The sequence below is a fragment of the Sus scrofa genome, chromosome 13 (assembly GCF_054392235.1).
Source record: "Sus scrofa isolate SSC_HxYL_T2T_F1_AM1 chromosome 13, Sscrofa_HxYL_maternal_Yorkshire_Landrace_v2.0, whole genome shotgun sequence".
In the NCBI taxonomy this organism is placed as follows: domain Eukaryota; kingdom Metazoa; phylum Chordata; class Mammalia; order Artiodactyla; family Suidae; genus Sus; species Sus scrofa.
This window is the reverse complement of record NC_139395.1, coordinates 89,724,151-89,745,738: the sequence shown is the minus strand read 5'-3', so window position 1 is coordinate 89,745,738 and position 21,588 is coordinate 89,724,151. Positions and strand designations below refer to the sequence as shown.

Below are 21,588 nucleotides of genomic sequence, written 5' to 3'. Positions count from 1 at the left end.
TTGTGTCTTACTGTCCAGTGACCAAGCGTGTAGAAAGGACCTTTGATAATCCTATGCTAACCTCAACTTTTTTTTTTTTTAAAAAAAGGTATATTTTAGGAGTTCCTCTTGTGGTTCAATGGTTAAGAATCCTACATAGTGTTCATGAGGATGTGGGTTCGATCCCTGGCCTCGCTTAGTGGGTTAAGGATCCCGTGTTGCTGCAAGCTGCAGTGTAGGTGACAGATGCAGCTTGGATTTGGCATTGCTGTGGCTGTGGAGTAGGCTGGTAGCTGCAGCTCTGATTTGACCCTTGGCCTGGGAACTTCCATATGCCATATGTGTAGCCCTAAAAAGACACCCCCCCCCCATATTTCACTTGAAACCAAAAGATCTTAAGTTCAAAAAGCCTCCAGTGCCTCACACATGACAGAACCACGGGTGGGAGGGGGGGGGGGAAGCTGGAATCTCAGAAGGCACTGAGACACAGCTCATCGGGAGAAGTGGCAGCCCTGTTGGGGCAACAGGGGTGGTGCAGTGTCACAACAAAGGGCAAAGGTGAGCACAGCACTGAAGCAGCTGACTTGGGGCCCACACAGTGCTGAGCACACATGCTACTCTGAGAGGCCAGATCACCCGTGAAGGTTCTCAGGAGACCCGTGTGCTTGGTAGAGGTCACATTAAACACCCGGATGCCCGAGAGCACAGATCTACTGCTGGAACTGAATGCTGAGAAGCAGGGTCCCCAGATGAGCCGCTTAACAAGCATCACAGGGAATTTTGATGCTCACTAACATCTGAGAATTACTGTTTGAGATATAACTTTCCATTTTAAAAAGATCATCTTTAGGTCTGGAATAACATTCAACTTCGCTCCCCTTCTTCAGTCACTTGTTTGATGTTTTGCTTCCTCCAATAAAGTAAAAAAACAAAAATAACAAAAAAAGCTTAGAGAACACACACATGCCTCTTAACTGAAGCATCAGATGTTTATTCGGGTGAACACTTCCTACGATTATGTGAACAAGCCACATTCACCACATTCCTCTTGGGTTTCTGGTTCAGCGTTCTTACCTCCTTCCCTAAATTACTACTGGCTAATAAGGGAGGAGCAAGGAGGAGTCCAAAGGGCAGCAAGAACGACGCAGTGATGAGTCCCAATACGAACCCTACCAGGGTCAGGGTCTAAGCTTCTCCGTTCAGCTCATGTTTATCTCACACTCCAGAGCAGGGTGAGGGGTGGGGGGCTGGAATCCCCTCACTCAGAGCCAGAGTGACACACAGGGAGGGGTGACAGCAGGCAGAGGTCTGGGCCATACTCACTGGCACGTCCTAGGCGCCATGCTCTTCTCCTTGGCCTCTCCCCACCCCTCAAGGCCAGGTTAGGCATCCGCCACACCCTGGGATCGCCCTGTGCCTCTCCTGCTACAGCTCTTCCCATGCTCTTCTGCAATCAGCGTCTCACTTATCCATAGCCACCCCTGTCTCCGTTTAAGCTTTAGTTGGCTTGTCCCTGAGTGTGTGAAGTAGGGATTGAAGAGTTTGCCTCTCTGTACACTGCAATCTTCAGGCCATGGAAACTTGGGAGTTAGGCCACAATCCTCACAATAGCTCCCATTTGTACTCGCTATACCATTCTACGTAAATGCTTTGAGCTAGACAGGTTGTTTTATTTACCAAGAAACGTATTAATCACTTATAAAATCCATTAAAAAAAAGTTATACATTTAAGCAGATAGCAAAGAACATCACTTTGAAAAGGCTTTTTTTTTTTAAGCCATAGATGAATATGCACTTTGAAAACCTACAGGGAACTTTCTTTTGTATTTGCTCCATAGCATTCAAGCTAAGAGTACACAGCATGTGAAGACAGCCCAGGAGGCCTTTCTGTATCCAGAAAAACAGCTTCTAAATCTCCATATATTCCCCAGGGAAGGGAAACCACTAGCATGTACCAGACCCTTGGCATAGCAAGATCTAGCACTTAGAGTTCTATCATCTGGGAATCACTCCCAGGGTTCACAACATGTTTTTGAACTGAAGTGCTATGAAACTGGAGTGTGGACAAGTTACTGAGCTGATGAAGAACAGACTTCCAACACAACCTCACTGTTTTCAACCTGTTTTCATGTGTCAGGGGACCATACTGTAACTGTACAGTACAAATCAGTACAAATTTCAGATTACAAATCTGAAATTCACAGAGGACTAGATGATGTGCTACCCATGAATGTCAAGCGCAAATGGAAATCACCCAGTTCCATACAGAGACAGGTTTGTTTCCAGGAAAAGGGGACCAGAGCACAGAAGCAGAGGACAAGAAAACTTTCCAGATGATGCCACATTCTCATGATAATATCCTCTCTATGCACGAGGTCTGCTTGTTAGACCTTGACCTTATATCAAGCATATGCTAAAGGGATCTCACATACACTTTCGAAAGGGAAGACATGAATCAAATAAAAGCGACTAGCTTGAAAGCAAAAAGGGAGGACTGGCCTTAAAAAAAAAAAAAAAAAAAAAAAAAAATTCCACACTGGTTTCAACAGTAATTTGTTCCCAAAACAAGGAAACATTCCTAACTACATTTGCACCCCTTCTTTATCAACTCTAAACCTCCACATCCTTTTCCAAACCTGTCAGACACACATACAGATTCACATCTTGCATTTGGCTCTGTCCCTCAGGCGATTTTAGCCAGCCACTTCTCCAGGTCCTGGATGTCAGCAGAGCCAGTGTCCCCTCTTCCACCTTTAGCGCTGCACTCCAGGAACTCCACTTTGAGGGGCAACTGTGAGAACTCAAATTCTTTGCCTTTCCTTCCCAGCAGAACAGGGGTAGTGCTAGAACTGTCCAGTGTGCTGGGGGCAGCAGAACGGGTGACTCGCAAAGTATTGCTGTGAGGCAAAAGGAAAATAAGTCAGGGAGAAAAAAAGCTTAATTTTTATATAATAATTAAAGGCCTTTAGGAATTCATATTAATTCTTAAATATTTCAGGACCCATTTAAATACTTAATCATAAACTGTCAATTATGCTATTAGGATTGTTGAATAATCCTTTGCATGTATAGATTACTCTTGGACAGACAGGATAGGGGTCCAACATAACATGGCCAGATGACAGGAAGTCAGTAATGAACCAGTCACACCAACCTTCTTTCTACTGGGATTTCCTGCATGATGCCACTTTCAGATATATTTTTAAATTACCTGTTGCATTATAAAACCTTAAGTTTGTGAAATTTAAGTGTGGGTAGATAGAGTATTTATCTTGAGTCTATTTGGATAAAGAGCTTAGAAATCCACAAACTGCAAATTACCATATCCAATTTGGGCAAAATTACTATTCTCCGGTCTCTTTAACCACTAGCACTTTCCCAATTTAAGTCACCTAACTGCCACCTGCTGGCCCTAATAAGAAGTGCAGGAGCAGGGCTAATTTGTCGCCTTCAACCCCTTTCTGCTGTCCCTGCTGACAATCTGCCTTCTTACAAAATAAAGTATTTTTTGGTGCTGTAAGATTTCATGAAAATTAGTTAAGAATCCACAGGAAAAACTAAAACTTGTTTAGAAAGACACACACGTGGAGTTCCCATCATGGCTGAGTGGGTTATGAACTCAACTAGCATCCATGAGGATGCAGGTTCTATCCCTGGCCTCTTTCAGTGGGTTAAGGATCCAGTATTGCTGTGAGCTGTGGTGTAGGTTGCAGATGTGGCTCAGATCCTGTGTTGCTCTGGCTGTGGTGGAGGCTGGCAGCTGCAGCTGGGAACTTCCATATATGCCTCAGGCACAGCCCTTTAAAAAAAAGAAAAAGAAAAAAGGAAAGAAGGAAAAGACACACAGAAAAAAGTATTTTAAAAAACAGCTGATTATTACAACATTTAACAATATTTAAGCAAATGATTAATACTTCTTGAGAGAAAGAGGGAAAAGCATTTGGGGAAGAGCATGTAAGTCCTTCTATGCAAGGCAGTGGGATCCACGAGTATTCATTTTAGTATTTTTTAAACTCAATATATATGTCCATATATATAGCCTTTTATATGTAAGATATTTTAAAATGAAAAACTCAAAATGAAATAAAGCCAAATAATATATGTCTGCAGCTTTTGCCATAAGGCCATGTCAAATCTTGTGATTCAGAAGACTATGAAGTGCTTCAAAGCTGATAGGACCTAATTCTCACAAACACAGGATTAAACTAAAACTAGATCCCTACTTTAACTGATATTAACCTTTATATCTTTTTAACATTTTAATTCATTGCCTTATAATACAGCATTTCTTTCTATATTGTTTTTCTACGGCTCTTTAGAGTGAAAAGCAAATGAAATATGGAAAATGTGTTCTTTTATTTATTTATTTATTTATTTATTTAGTCTTTTCTAGGGCCACACCTGCGGCATATGGAGGTTCCCAGGCTAGGGGTCTAATCGGAGCTGTAGCCACCAGCCTACACCAGAGCTACAGCAACACCAGATCCGAGCTGCGTCTGTGACCTACACCACAGCTCATAGCAACGCCGGATCCTTAACCCACTGAGCGAGGCCAGGGGTCGAACCCACAACCTCATGGTTCCTAGTCGGATTCGCCAACCACTGAGCCACAACAGGAACTCGTAGAAAATGTGTTCTAAAGACGGGAAGACTTGGACTATGCTGTTTAAAAAATGGATACGCAAATAATATTATAATTGTTTTTTGTCCCAAAGAAAATTCTCAACAATTGCAACAGAAAAATAAATCATATATAATTCCAATATTTTTGATAAATGACAAGCAATAATATGTAGTCTCAAAAGAGTGAACATGAGAGTATGAGAAGAGATGGTGAACATGCAGTTTCAGAAGGGATAAAACCATTGACAGAGGGACACCAGTAAGATGGCAGAATGGGAGTTTTCAGCACAAGCCCTCTCACAGAAACATCAACTGTAATAACCATCCACACACAAGAATACCTTTAGGAGAGCTAAAGAATCCAGGTCAGAGATTACAGCACCCGGGTATGGCAAAGATATAAGATGCACTGAAGAGGGTAGAAGGGACAGTTTTGCATTACTCAAGTTACTGCTCCTGCAAGCCTGCACAGCACAGCATGAAGATACGATTCACATGGGGAAAGGAGAGTGAAGTGAGCATTCACTGTGTCATGGAACCCAGCACCAAGTCAGTCCCAGTAAACTCAGGTACCTGGCCAGCCATGACAGATTCAGGTTTCAGACCAGCTATCATGGACCCAGTTAGTAGGTTCACCCACCTACCAACCTACAGACCCAGTAGCAACCTACCCAAGGATTCCATCCAGAATCTTTGGCTGGACTAACTAGAGAAGGTTCTTTCTTTCTCTGACAAAGTGAGTCTATAAAGACTAGAAGGGGTGATTTACTTTTTCAAATGTTCAGTCATCAGTGTAACACAAAGATCATGAATAATCAGGGACATGACCACCAAAGGAACATGATAAAGCAACAATAACTTACTCTAAAGAAATGGAGATCTAAAAACTGCCGGCAAAGAGTTAAAAAAAAATCATCTGTAAGTCTAGTAAGCTACAAAAGAACAAAGACAGACAATTCAACAAAATGAGTGAAAGAATAAATGCACATAGAAGTTCAACAAAGATATAGAAACACAAAAAACAAAAATTCTAGAACTGAAGAACACAATGACTGAACATGAAAAATTCAGAGCTTCAACAGCAGACTGAATCAAGCAGAATAAAGAATCAAAAAGCTTGAACGCAGGTAATCTGAAATTACCCCATGAGAAATACAGAAAGTAATGAACATCCAGGTTACTAAGCCCCAGTACCCCAAATGGATTAAATATAAAGAGAGCTTTAACAAGACACAAAAGTCAAAGGCAGAAAGAATGTTGAGAGCATTAAGAGGAAAGCTAACTGTCACAAACAAAGGAAATTCTTTAAGACTAAAAGTGGATTGGATTTCATAGCAGAAACTTTGCAGGCCAGGAGAGAGTGGGATGATATATTCAAAATGCTGAAAGAAAAAAAAGTCATCCGAGAATACTATGCCCAGCAAAGCTGTCCTTCAGATATAAAGGACAGATAAAAGCTTTTCCAAACACACAAAAGGAGTTCACCACTAGTCAGTCCTGCCTGACAAGAAATGCTAAAAGGAATTCTTCAAAGTGAAGTGAAACTAATCAAGAACATGAAAATATAAAACTCACTGAAACAGTAAGAATATACTAAAATTTTAGAATACTCTAGTACTGTAATGATACATAAATCATTTTAACTCTAGCATAAAAGCTAAAGACAGAAGTATTAAATAAACCATGACTATAATAATCAAAGGATGCATAACATAAAAAGATGTAAATTATGTCCTCAACAATAAAAAGTGGAAGAAGAAGAAGTTAATGTATTGAATTTTTTGTATACAAAGTTGTTACCAGCTTAAAACAGACTGTCAATATTAAAAGACGTTTTATATAAGCCAAGTTACAATCATGAAGAAAAGACCTATAGTAGACACACAAAATAAAGTGAAAAAAAAAATCAAAGCATAACAAAACAAACAAAAATCATTAAAGGAAGAGAGGAAGAGACAAAAGAACTACAAAACAGCAAATAATCAACAAAATAGAGTAAGTTCTTACCTATTAATAATTAGTTTAAATGTAAACACAGTGTGGATGAATGGATTAAAAACAAGAACAAACTATATGGTATTTCCAAGGGATGTGCTGTAGATTTAAGGTTCAAAGTAGAGGGACAGAAAAAATATATTCTATGCAAATGATAAACAAAAGAGAATAGGGCTTGACTTAGTCTATTTTGTTGATATATCAATAAAACAAAATAGACTAAGTCAAAAATTGTCACCAGAGACAAATGTTACATAATAAAGGGGTCGATTCATCAAGAGGATATAATAATTGTGTGTGTGTGTCTGTATGTCCAACATCAGAGAACCCAAATATAAAAATCATAAATCAAATATAAGAAGTTCCTGCTGTGGTGCAACTGGATCGGCAGCATCTCAGGAGCATTGGGACACAGGTTCAATCCCTGGCCCAGCACTGTTGTTTAAGGATCTGGTATTGCTGCAGCTGCGACTTGGGTCACAACTGCATCTCAGATCTGATCCCTGGACTGATCCCACAGGGCGGACGAAAAAGGAAAAAAACAAAAACAAATATTAACAGAACTAAAGAGAAAAATAAACAGCAGAAGCAATACAGTAACAGAAGCAGAGACTTCAATACTTTCAACAGTGGATATGTCATCCAGACAGAAAATGAATACATAAACAACATATCTGAGCAATACCACAGACCAAATATACCTTAGAGACATAAGGAGCACGTTTTATCCAACAACTGCAGAATAAATATTTAAAAGTATACACAGAACTTTCTCCAGGATAGAGCATATGTTAAGCCACAAAACAAGTCTTTTTTTTTTTTTTTTTTTTTTTTTGCTATTTCTTGGGCCGCTCCCGCGGCATATGGAGGTTCCCAGGCTAGGGGTCGAATCGGAACTGTAGTCACCGGCCTACGCCAGAGCCACAGCAACGTTGGATCCGAGCCGCGTCTGCAACCTACACCGCAGCTCGCAGCAACACCAGATCGTTTAAACCACTGAGCAAGGGCAGGGATCGAACCTGCAACCTCATGGCTCCTAGTCGGATTCGTTAACCACTGCGCCACGACGGGAACGCCTAAGCCACAAAACAAGTCTTAAGAAATTTTAAAAGATTGAAATTGTATCAAGTATCTTTTTTTGACCACAATGGCATCAAACTAGAAACCAACAACTGAAGGAAAACTGGAAAATTCACAAATATGTACAGATTGAACAACATATTCCTGAACAACTAGTAGGTCAAAAAGGAATCAAAAGACAAATCTTTAAAATCTTGACTCAAACAAAAATGGAAACCCAGCATACAAAAAGTCACAGGATGCAGCAAAGGCAGTTTTAAGAGGGAATTTTATAGTGGTAAACATCTACACTAAGAAAAAAGAAAGATCATGATAAACAACCAAACTTGCCAATTCAAGGAACTAGAAAAAGAACAAACTAATCTCAAAATTAGCAGAAAGAAAAAAAAATAAATAAATAAACGTCTGAGCAGAAATAAATGAAATACAGATTAGAAAAACCTTTAGCTAGAATAATGAAGAGAAGACTAAAATAAATAAAATCAGAAATGAAACATTAAAATTGATACCCCAGAAATACAAAGGATCAAAAGCACTACCATGAAAAAAACTGAATAATCAAGAAGAAATGGATAAGTTCCTAGAAACACATACATACCAAGATTAAGTCATGAATAAATAGAAAATTCAAAGAGACCAATAGGCAAGAAGATTGAATCATCAATCAAAAACCTTGCAACAAAGAAAAGCCCAGGACCACATGGCTTCACTGTTGAATTCTACAAAATATTTAAGGAAAAAATTAACACCAATTTTTCTCAAACTATTCCTAACAATTAAAGAGGTGTTAAGCTTCTAGACTCATTTTACAAGAACAGCATTACACTAATATCAAAGCCAGACGAGGACACTAACTACAAGTAAAGAAAATACAGGTGAGTATCTTTAATGAACACAGATGCAAAAATCCTCAACAAAATACTAGTAAACTAAACTCAACAGAATATTAAACAGATAGTACACCATGATCAAATGGGATATGCCCAAGATGGTTCAACTTATGCAAACAAATAAATGGGATATATCACATTAACAGGATGAAGGATAAACATCATATAATAATCTCAATAGATGGAGAAAAAGCATATCACAAAATTCACCATTCTTTCATGATAAAAACTCAACAAAATAGTTATAGGAGGTATGTATCTCAAAACAACACGTGCCATATATGACAAACCCACACATATCATACTCAATGGTGAAAAACTAAAAACTTGTCCTCTAAGATCAGGAATAAGCTAAGGATGCCTACTCTCACCACTTCTATTCAACATAGTACTGGAAGTCCTAAACAGAGCAATTAGGCAAAAAAAAAAAAAAAGAAAAGAAAAGAAATATGACACCAAAATCAGAAAGCAAGAAGTAAAATTATCTCTGATTTCAGATAACTTGATCTTAGCATTAAAAACCCCAAAAGACTCCACCAAAAACCAGAATAAACTCAGTAAAACTGCAGGATATAAAATCAACATAGAAAAGCCAGTTCTGTTTCTATGCACTGCTAATGAACTATCAGAAAAAGAAATTAAGAAAACAATTACATTCACAACAGCATCAAAACAATTAAATACCTGGGCATAAATTTAACAAAGTATGTGAAAGATCTGTATACAGAAAACTATAAAACAGTGGTGAAAGAAACTGAAGACACAAATAAATAGAAAGATATCCCTTATTTATTGACACTGTGAAAATGTCCATCTATAGATACAATGGAATTTCAATTAATACTCAAATGGAATTTTTCACAGAAATAGAAGAAGCAATGCTAGAATTCATAAGGAACCATAAAAGAACTATAATCCCTGAAGTAATCTTGAGTAAAAAGGGTATCACACTTATAGATCACAAATTATATTACCTACAGTTATCAAAACAATACAGTACTAACATAAGAAGACATATAGATCAATGGAATAGAGAGCCCAGCATTTATCCAGAGAAAAACCATGACTCAAAAAGACACATGTACTCCAATGTTCATTGCGGCACTACATATGATAGCCAAGACATGGAAACAACCTAAATGTCCACTGACAGAAGACTGGATAAAGAAGATGTGGTACCTATACACAATGGAATATTACTCAGCCATTAAAAGGAAAGAAAGAACAGCATTTGCAGCAACATGGATGGACACAGAAATTATCATGCTAAGTGAAGTCAGTCAGAAAATGAGACACCAACATCGAATCCTATCATTTACATGTGGAATCTGAAAAAAGGACAGAATGAACTTCTTTGCAGAACAGATACTGACTCAGACTTTGAAAAACTTATGATCTCCAAATGAGACAGGCTGCAGGGTGGGGGGATGCACTGAGGGTTTGGGAAGAAAATGCTGTAAAATTTAGTTGTACACCTATAAATGTAATAAAATTCATTAATAATTAAAAAATAAAGGAATGTAGATCATAAAAAAAAAAAAAGAGAGAGAGAGCCCAGGATAAACCTGCACACATACAGTCAACTGATCTTCAATGAGGATGACGAGAGTATACAATGGTAAAGGACAGTCTTCAATAAATGGTGCTGGGTAAACTGGATATCCACATGTAAACTAACCCAAAATGTATTAAGGACTTAAATATAAGACCTGAAACCATAAAAATCCAAGAAGAAAATGCTCACTGTCATTGGGGTTGTGGCGATTAGTTTTAAGGTATGAGACCTAAAGCTGACAACAAAAACAAACATAAATGTGATTACATCAAACTAAAAGCCTTCTAACAATCATCAAAATAAAAAGATAACTTATGGAATGGGGGAAAATGTTCGTAAACCATTTATCTGGTAAGAGTTAATATCCAAAATATACGAGGAACGCATACAACTTAGTAACAAAAAAACTAAATAATCCAATTTTAAAAATGGGGAAAGGACCTAAACAGACAAAGAAGTCATATGAATAGCTAACAAGTACATGAAAAGATGTAAAACATCACTAATCATCAGGGAAATGCAAATCAAAACCACAATGAGATATAACTTCACACCTGAGAGAATTACTAACTTTAGAGGAAAAAAAGATAAGCGTTGGCAAAGATATGAAGAAAAGGGAACTGTGGCATATTATTAGTGGAATGTAAATTGGTAGCGCTATTGCAGGAAAAAACATTGAGATCCCTCAAAAATTACAGATAGAACTACCACCATATGATCTAGTAATTCCACTTCTGGGTATTTATCCAAAGGAACTGAAATCAGGATCTCAGAGAAGTACATGCACTCCCATGTTCATTCCAGCATTATTAACAAAAGCCAATATAGGGAAGCAACCTAAATGTTCATCAAAGAGTGAACAAATAAAGAAAATATGGAACATATATGCCACAGAATATTATTTAGCCCTGCAAAAGAAATTCCTGCCATTTTCAACAACGTGGACACCTAGAGGACATTATGCTAAGTGAAATAACATAAACAGACACAGGAAGACAAATACTTTATAATCACACTTATTTGTGGAATCTAAACATCAAACATATAGACACAGAAAGTAGACTGGTGGTCACTAAGGTGGGGGAAGGAAGAAATGTGGAGATTATGGTCAAAGGGTATAAAGTTTCAGTTATGCAAATAAATAAGTGCTGGAGATCTACTATATATAGCATAGTATTCACAATACACTTAAAATTTGCTATTAGGGTAGACCTTATGTTAAGTATTCTCATGAAATAACATACATCAATAATAAAGTGGGCAGTAAGAAACTCTGGGAATTAATATTTTTATAGCCTTGATGGTGCTGACGGTTTCACAAGTACATGCTCACCCCCAAATTGAGCTATAAAAATTAAATATACACAGCTTTTTAACCTATCAATTATACCTCAATAAAAGGGTTAAAATTTTCTTACGATATTCAATTTGAAGGCATATCTTTGATAAATCTGACTGAATGGCTAACTTTACTCTTCTATTTATATATTAAAAAGTTTAAAGCATATGGAATTAAATATATCATTCTCAATTTTTAAAAAAAGGAACCACAGGAAATAACAGACCAGGGCTGGTAAAATTTTTCTGTAAAGAGCCATAAGTTAAATATTTTGGGCTTATGGGTGGTATTTAGCCTGTCATATAATTTTCTATTTTTCTTCTTAGCTGTCCTATAAAAATGTAAATGCACTCTTTGTTAGCAGACCCTCAGCAGGAGTCTGCCAACCTCTGAAGCAAGGCATATTCTGCTAGACTCTAAGCTCCCAAGTACAGGAACTACATCACACTTCTTCCTATAGCCACATCCCGAGCGCAGGCCTTGGCATATATTAGATAAATTATAGTACTTATTAAATGAATAAAGGAGAATGTAAACGATAATGGGAAAAAGTGTACTACGAGTTGAATTTATACATTTTCCTCATTGGATTTTTATTAAAAATGTCCTTACACAAGAGCAATAAGAAAAAAATAACTTGCTTTATTATAATGATGGTATTTCCTATGTAAGCTACCTGTTAGCTAGCTCCTACAAAGGGCAGAACATGAAAACATGCTAGATTCCTTAAAATTCAAAAGCTTATTGGAGTTCCCGTCGTGGCTCAGTGGTTAACGAATCCGACTAGGAACCATGAGGTTGCGGGTTTGATCCCTGGCCTTGCTCAGTGGGTTAAGGATCTGGTGTTGCCCTGAGCTGTGGTGCAGGTTGCAGACGTGGCTCGGATCCCACGTTGCTGTGGCTCTGGCGTAGGCCGGTGGCTACAGCTCCGATTCGACCCCTAGCCTGGGAACCTCCATATGCTGCAGGAGCGGCCCAAGAAATTGCAAAAAGACAAAAAAAAAGCTTACAACTCAATTCACAAAGTTTTAAACACTGAAGTCAAGCTAAACAATGTGGCCACATGGCTTGAAAACAAAAAATGTTACAAAATAGTATCACAGATTTTTATATTTTTCCAAAGTGTTCCTTTCTTATTCTGTCAACAGAAATTTCCATGGCTTTCAAATTTTTTTAGTTTTTAAAACCTTTTATAGCCACTATAAATGAGCTAGAAACAGTGGGAAAAAAAAATTAAGCTTACAGTCTCATTAAACCTGAGATCTTTCTGCAAAAATTTTAAATATCTGTAAGTATCCCATTAATAGTTTTAATAATTTCATTAATTGTCATCAATTATTTAATGAGTATATTTCATACTAACCTTCAGGCTAATTGTGATAATCATAGAGAACCAAAGACCTTAAGCAATATAGTCATATTTCCTAAATGTTAAGATACTTAATTATACCGTAAATCAACTATAATGGAAAAAAATTAAAATTAAAAAAAGATACATAATTAACCAAGGACTTATTCTTACTTACATTTCTTTTTCAAGCTGCTGCTGAATTAACTTTGCTGACTTTGCCATTGTAATGTCTGTAAAGAAATAAAGATGTTGTTTAAAGCAGAAAGGGTCTTTCCCCAAGACTTCTTGTACATATGGAAAATCCCTATTTATTCCAGTTTCTTTGCCTCATCATTTTTTTAAACAGCTTTTTATCACTAGTAGTTCCACTGTCCAAGTAAGCTTTACTTTTGCATGAATATTTATATTACAGTAGTGCTTATAAATATAAGCTTATGACCCTAAACTGACCAGTTCTTTCACAAAAGCTTTCCACATTTTACAGACCTTTTAAATCAACACACACATATAAGTTTGGCTAATGTAGAAAAAGAAAAACTACCAGCTTTGTGATTTTAACAAAAAACCTTCATTCCAACAGAAATACCCTACCTGTTATATAAAGGTAAACTAGAACATTTCCAGCTGACACTAAGATGGTTATGTTACGGCATCTAGGGCACATTGGTAATAAAAAACACTGGTTTGACACCAGAAGCAGCCAAATAAATATTACTTCCTCTTCTTATACCGAATAGAAGAAATAAAGAGTTTAGGTAATGACTCTAAGACTGATTCCTGATTAGTCATCATTAGGGTTATTACTAGCTCACCTCTGAGAAATGCACTGGGCTCTTCACAGAATAAGAATATTAGATCCAAGAGGCCTACAGAGATCAACTAGTCGATCTTCTTTTTATTTATTTATTTATTTATTTATTTGTCTTTTTGCCTTTTCTAGGGCCACTCCTGCGGCATATGGAGGTTCCCAGGCCAGGGGTCCAATGGGAGCTGTAGCCACCGGCCTAAGCCAGAGCCACAGCAACTCGGGATCCGAGCCTCGTCTGCAACCTACACCACAGCTCACGGCAACACCAGATCCTTAACCCACTGAGCAAGGCCAGGGATTAACCCGCAACCTCATGGTTCCTAGTCGGATTCGTTAACCACTGTGCCACAATGGGAACTCCTTTTTATTTTTTAGAAGAGATTATTTTATTATTGAGGTAACACTCGTCTATAACACTGTATGTTCACGTGTACATTATGATACACTTTCTCTATACACTACAGCTTGCTCCCCACCAAAAGCTCAGTTTCCACCTGTCACCATATAGTAGAGGGTGCAGATCCTTTCAGGAGAGTGTTTTCATTATCTTTGGATAAATACCCAGAAGTGGAATAGCTAGATCATATGGTAGTTCTATTCTTAACTTTTTGAGGAAGACCCATACTGTTTTTCACAGAGGCTGCACCGATTTACATTCCCATCAGCAGGGCACAAGCATTTCCTTTTCTCTACTACCTTGCCACCACTTGTTATTGATCGTTTTGCCATTCTAATGGGTGTGAGGTAGTGTCTCACTATAGTCTTGATTTGTATTTGCCTAATAATTAGTGATGTTCATCTTCACTAGTAATGAACATCTTCATATGTACTGTTGACCATCTGTACATCTTTTTTGGAAAAACATCATTCAGTTCCACCGCCCATTTTAAAATAAGGTTGTTGGGTTTTCTGCTATTGAGTTGTGTAAGTTTTTTTTTTTTTTTTTTGCCATTTCTTGGGCCGCTCCCACGGCATATGGAGGTTCCCAGGCCAGGGGTCGAATCAGAGCTGTAGCCACCGGCCTATGCCAGAGCCACAGCAACGTGGGATCCGAGCCGCGTCTGCAACCTACACCGCAGCTCAGGGCAACACCGGATCCTTAACCCACTGAGCAAGGCCAGGGATCGAACCTGCAACCTCATGGTTCCTAGTCGGATTCGCTAACCACTGAGCCACAATGGGAACTCCTGTATAAGTTCTTTATATATTTTAGATATTAACCCCTTATCAGATATATGTATTGACAATATCTTCTCCCATTCAGTAGGCTGTCTTTTCATTTTGTTGATGGTTTCCTTTTAGTTTGATATAGCTGCACCTGTTTATTTTTGCTTTTGTTTGCCTTGCTTGAGGAGACAGATCCAAAAAGACACTGCTAAAACCAACATCAAACTCTGAACTTATGGGTTCCTGTTGTGGCTCAGTGATAACGAACCCAACTAGCATCCATGAGGATGCATGTTCACTCCCTTGCAGCAGTGGGTTAAGGATCCTGGGGTTGCTGTGGCTGTGGCGTAGGCCAGCAGCGGTAGCTCTCATTGGACCCCTAGCCTAGAAACCTCCATATGCCATGGGTATATGGTCCTAAAAAGAAAAAAAAAAAGTCTCAACTTATTTTCTTCTAGGAATTTTATGGTTTCATGTCTTCTATTCAAGTCTTTAAACCCATTTTGAGTTCATTTTTGTGGATGATGTAAAAAAATGGTCTAGTTTTCCCAACACCATTTATTGAAGTAACTGTCCTTTCTCCTAGCCGGATTCGTTAAGCACTGAGCCACGACAGGAACTCCATACTTCACCTTTCTGAACCTCAGTTTCTTTATCTGTAAAATGGGAACAATACCTCCTCTTTGTTGTAAAGAAAGTTGTTTGTCCATATATGTATGTGTTTATTTCTGGGCTCTCAGTTCTGTTCTACTGAATAAATAGCTTATTCCCTTACTGAAAGTTGCGTGTATTTTTGCCTCTTCATATCAGAGAGCTCCTTCCAACATGGCTTATAAGGCAGGTCTAGTGGTAATGAACTCCTTCAGCTTTTGTTTGTCTTGGAAAGCCTTTATTTCTCCTTTGTGTGAAGGATAACTTTACTGGATGGATTTTTGACATACAGTTTTTATCTTTTAATATTCTGAGTAGGTCATTCCATCTTTTCCCAGCCTATAGAAATCTGCCGAGGAATCTGATAGCCTAATAGGGGTTCCTTTGTTAAGTTACTATCTTTCTTCCCCTGGATGCCTTTAAAATGATTCACCATTGAATTCTGAAAGTTTTCTCTTTTTTTTTTTTTCTTTTTAGGGTCCCACCAGAGGCATATGGAAGTTCCCAGGCTAAGAGTCAAATCGGAGCTGTAGCTACTGGCCTATACCACAGCCACAGCAGGCCAGATCCAAGCCACAGCTGTGACTTGTGCCACAACTCACAGCAACACTGGATGCTTAATCCACTGAGCGAGGCCAGGGATCGACCTGTGTCCTCATGGATACTAGTTGGGTTTGTTACCGCTGAGCCACTACGGGAAGTCCCAGCAATTTTGACAGTTTTAACATAATGTGTCCTGGAGAAGGTCTTTTAAAATTCAGATAGTTAAGCATTCCCTTAGCTTTACAGACTTTTATATCCAGTTCTTTCCCTGGGTGTGTGAAACTCTCAGCTATTATTTCTTTAAATGAACTCTATGTTCCCTTTTCTATCTCTTCCTCTGGGATAACTATTATCTTCATGTTGCCTTTCCTAATGGAATCAGATACTTCTTGTAAAATTGTATTTAAAAAAAAATCTTAGTCTCTCTCCACTTCTACTTGAATCATTTCTAGATTTCTGTCTTCAAGCTAATTCTCACTTCTATATGGTCTGCTCTATTTTCAGTGCTTCTAACGCATTCCTGATTTCATTTATTGACATCTTCAGCTCCAGAACTTCTGTTTTGTTCTTTTTTAGAGTTTTAATATCTGTGGTAAAGTATTTCTTCTGTTTATTAATTTTATTCCTAAGCTCACTGAACTGCCTTCCTGAGTTTTCTTGTAACTTACTAAGTTTCTTCACAACAGCAATTTTGAATTCTCTACCAGTTAGACTGCAATCTTCCATGACTTAAGTTTGATTTCTGGAGAACTGTCATTTTCTTTTTGTGACACGTATATACTGTGCTTTTACATGGTACTTGACCATGTAAAACTAGGAAACTGTTTCTCTGCCAGTGCATTTGAAGTAACAAATGCCTTTCTTGTGTAGGTAAAAGCTGTTTTTTTCTTTGTTTATAACAATTCAGCAAGTTGGAAATTAGAATTTTCTTTTGTTTTTCTTGCTATCACACAAATATTTGGCTTTTTTTACTTGAGCTGCCTCTGGCTATATTTCAGAATTGGCACTTTCTACCCTCAACTACCTCTGCCAGATAAGTCACTGGTATCCTCATTGTCACTGCTTGTGCTCCAGGGCGACCTGGGTGGCCACTGCTGCTGGGGTGCGGGGAGGTGGGGAGGCAGGTCATAGGCACTTTCACCACATCTGGGGTTGTTTGGTGTGCCTGTACCACCGCTATGAGCCAGGGGACTGGGGTCCCAGGCCCCACTACCACTGCTGCTGCTGGTTCCCTGTGGTGTCAGATACCACTGTGGCTGGGGGAGGCTGGAGTCATGTGTGCTGTCTTCCCTGCTACTGCAGGGTCCCCTAGGCCTTTGGGTTCAGCTGCCATGGCCAGGAGCCAAGACTGCAGGCATTTCTTCTACTGTTCCCCCAGTTCTACCTATATATGTTCCAGTCCACCCACCTTTGGAAGCAGACTTGTGGATCTCTCCAGGGTCCTAATGTGTTGGGCAGATGGACCTTTATTGAGTTATGGATGTTTTACTAGTTATAGAATGAAGAGGAGAGACAAAGGGGGTGTCTCACACTTCATGATGCTGACATCACTCCTAATCTGATTTTAAAGGTAATAAAACTAAAGCCTAATTTTATTGGTTGAGACTAAAAAGTTTTTCATGCTTATGAGGTTAAAGAAAAACAATTTCAAACTCTGTTGATGAAATGTCTGAAAGGAGAGACTCCCTCCTGTTCTTCCTCAGCTATGTATCTGATGTGATATATTGTCAATTTGGTGAAAATGATTTATGATTAAGAAACAAAATAAAACAAAACAGTGTGTAAAGAATAAATAATAATAATCACCCCTTGTCACTCTTTAGAACAGACTGATAAGGGAGACAAATGAAAATGCAGGAGTAGGAGTTCCCATCATAGCGCGGCGGAAATGAATCCGACTAGGAACCATGAGATTGTGGGTTGTGATCCCTGGCCTTGCTCAGTGCGTTAAGGATCCGGCATTGCTGTGAGCTGTGGTGTAGGTCACAGACACGGCTTGAATCTGGCGTTGCTATGGCTGTGGTGTAGGCTGGCAGCTGTAGCTTCAATTGGACCCCTAGCCTGGAAACCTCCATATGCCCCAACTGCGGCCCAAGGAAAAAAAAAAGAAAGCAAAAGAAAATGCGGGAGTATAAGTAAATTTTAGGACTTAAAATCCTTAATTTACAGTTCATTAGCAACTGTCTCTCATTCTCAGTAATAACAATTTTAGGGAATTCCTGTCATGGTTCAGCAGTAACAAACCCAACTAGGATCCATGAGGACGCAGGTTCGATCCCTGGTCTCACTCAGTGGGTTAAGGATCGGTGTTGCCATGAGCTGTGGTGTAGGTCATAGATGCAGCTTGGATTCCAAATTGCTGTGGCGTAGGCCAGTGGCTACAACTCTGATTCAACCCCTAGCCTGGGAACCTCCATATACCATGGGTGCAGTCCTAAAAATACAAAAAAAAAAAAAAAAAAAAAAAAAAAAAAAAATGTAGATAGCTGCGTTAATTCTTAGTAGCAATCCCAGAAAAATCTCAACTATTATTGTCAGAAAACATGATAGTACCTTGCTTATTGCAAGCAATTAAGAATGATGGTGTGTTCTTCAGACCTATACTGTCAAGGAGGACTTGATACAGAAACTCTGCCACATCTTTCACCTCTCTCTGGAAGGCTGCACTATCCACTACAAACACGATAGCCCTGGAGGGGAAGAAAAGAAAAATTAGAATGTGAGCATGAAACAGTGCACCATTATATTGAAAAACAGTATCTTAATTTTGTCCAGGTTCAATCCTAATGAATAACACAAAAAAACCCCTCATACAACACAAATACTTAACAAAGAATATTGAGTGCTACTAGGTTATCAATGACTATATCTAAAAGACAGTAGGAAATAATGTCTCCCCTCAAGGCCAGGAAATTGTCATATGCAAAACCATGTGATAAAACACTAGCACAGATCTTGCACCTGTTGTAATAGAATCAAAGAGGAAGATCATTTACATGAAGCCAGGTCAAGAAGATGTAAAGAAGGATGTAACAGTTGAGTGAATTTTAACCAGACAACAATACTACTGTGGTACAGACTGTCTGGAAAGTAGTACGTGCAGGACACAAAGTAGTGGAACAAGTAAGCTAATGCTGATAGGTGGGGAAATGAAGGAAAACCAAGCCAGCCAGCAAAGGGATGTGACACACTGACCTACAAAGTTTATGCTTTTCTGTCTTACAAAGAATATTGATGCCTAAATGGAAGAGATAAATCTAGAGTATAGTCAAACTAGAATCAGAGTGACCAGGTAAGACTCAACCTAAGGCAGCAATAGTGAGAATCCTCATGGGCCAGAAATAAAGAGGTATCAAAGCTAAAGCAAAGCAGTCCAGGAAAACAGCAGATTATAGGCCTCAGGGACGAGGGTTTGAACACCCAGGAGATAATGCAATGGCCAACATGCAGTTGGAGAGCCGGAACTGAACCCTCTGTGCAAAGCCTTGGACTTAAAAGCAGCCTAATGGAGGGTGGTATGTAAAAATTCTCCAAGAGGAAGTGAAACACCAAGCTCCCAGTGCCACACACAGAAACAGACTATGAAAATACAATTTTTCATGGTGTAAAGATCCCTAAGCAGGAAGATGTATAAAAACTGGGCCAGACTCAATAAACCCCTACGGCCCTCAATAGAAGGAAAGATGAAATCTTTCTAGAAAGAGGCTTTTATATCCTAAGGCAATTAAAAAAAAAAAAAACAACCCAGCAACTACAATGTAAAAAAACAAAATCTAATCCCCTTGAATTAGGATCAAAATTACAAAGCACAGAAAATAAACCAGTATGAAGAATTGCAAACACAGATTAATGAGCATCCAAAAATAAAAATGATAAAGCAATCAACGAAATATTTTAAATTATTTAAAAGAATACTAGACAACATAATAAAAGAATAAAGATAGTCCAAAAAAAAAAAAAAAAAAGCTGATTTTACAAGATAGGTTTCAAGAAGTCAAGAACAGATTTAATAATGACTCAGCGTTCCCATGGTGGCACAGCAAAAATGAACCAGACTAGTATCCATGAGTAAGAGGGTTCGATCCTTGGCCTGGGTTAAGTAAGGATCCAGAGTTGCAATGAGCTGTGGTGTAGGTTGCAGATGCAGCTTGGATCCTGAGTTGCTAAGGCTGTGGCATAAGCCAGCAGGTGAAGCTCTGCTTCGACCCCTAGCCTGGGAACTTCCATATACCATGAGTGCCACCCTAAAGAGAAAAAAAGAAAAAAAATTAATAATGACTCAATGGAAAAGTTACACAGAGAATACTCACAGCTGAAAAGGATACAGTAAACTACAAAACAAAGATGAAAATATCACGCTATATGCAAGTTAAAAACACTTGGACGATAGGACAGAGAAGAGATAAGAAGAGCAGAAATGATAAAGTTCAATGATATTAATGAGAGTTCCAAGAGGTGAAACTGAGAATTTGGAAACAGAACTACCCGAAAGATATTGTTGAGAATTTTCCAGAACTGAAGATACAAATCTTTCAATTAAATTAGTGAACTTGAATTCCAAGTATGATATATATGGCTGTATCACCCCCTGAATAGAAGGATAATCTACATGAACACAAGTTTAAAAAAAGGTAGATTCTGTATCATGAAATGACATAGAACACTGCTTTCTCCTCTACAACAATAGATATCTGACGTCAGGAGAAATGTCTTCAATGTGATAATGGAAATAACTACCGCCCAGGATTTTATACTCAGCTAAAATAGTTATTCAAAAATGAAGGTCAATGAAAAACAGTTTCAAATGAACAAAAAATGAGAAACTTATTTCTTGTTCATTTCTGGAAACACATCTAAAAGATGTACATGAAAGAAAACTGAACCAAAAGAACAGAGTAAGAGGCAAGAAGCAATGAAGAAAAAAGAAATCCATGTGATAAATTCATTTGAGTAATAAAAAAAAATAATAGAAAAAGAAAAAAAAAAAAGAAATCCATAAACATCTTGGTAATGCTAAGTAATCACTGAGTGGAGGACAAAAAAAAAATCACTAACTGTTGGTGGTTAGTGGAAAGGAGGAAAGAAGGAGTTCTCTTGTGATGCAGATGAATATTCCCTAAATCATCCCTTGAACAACAGGGGATTAGAGGCCTGACCCTCCAGTCAAAAATCTGTATGTAACTTCAGAGTTGGCCCTCCATATCCAAGGTGTGGCACTGGGGGATTCAACCAACTCAGATCACGTAGTATATTAAGTGAAAAAATTCCTCCTATGAGTGGACCCCCATAGTTCAAACACATGCTGTTCACAAGTCCACTGTAGCAAATGTCTTTTGAATTTGAATTTATTGTGATTATGATTTGAGTTCACTTGTATCTTCATACTTTAAATATTTCAGTTACCCAAAATACTGGGATCAAAGAGTAATTATACTATGGATTGCAGAAATTAGAAAATTAAAACCTAATTATGGCAGAATTTACCAGTTCTGGATTTGTATCAGTTGTTTGAGGAATAAAAAAAAAAAAAAAAAAAAAAAAAAAAGCATAATTTCCAGCTCGGCATGAAAAAAACTGGAAGTCATCAATGTATTCTAACAAGTAAAA

At 38.2% G+C, this 21,588-nt stretch overlaps 1 protein-coding gene across 1 annotated transcript in view; it reads right to left on the bottom strand.

The window, feature by feature from the left end:
- Positions 1–943: 943 nt before the first annotated feature.
- SRPRB (SRP receptor subunit beta) overlaps positions 944–21,588 on the bottom strand; it is a 33,555-nt gene continuing 12,910 nt past the window's right edge. The window contains exons 5-7 of the mRNA XM_021069470.2: positions 18,535–18,671; positions 12,988–13,042; positions 944–2,876 (exon numbers count right to left, since the gene is read on the bottom strand). Of these exons, the coding sequence (XP_020925129.1) occupies positions 2,663–2,876; positions 12,988–13,042; positions 18,535–18,671 (406 nt within the window). The 3' untranslated portion in view covers positions 944–2,662. The remainder of the gene's footprint in view (positions 2,877–12,987; positions 13,043–18,534; positions 18,672–21,588) is intronic.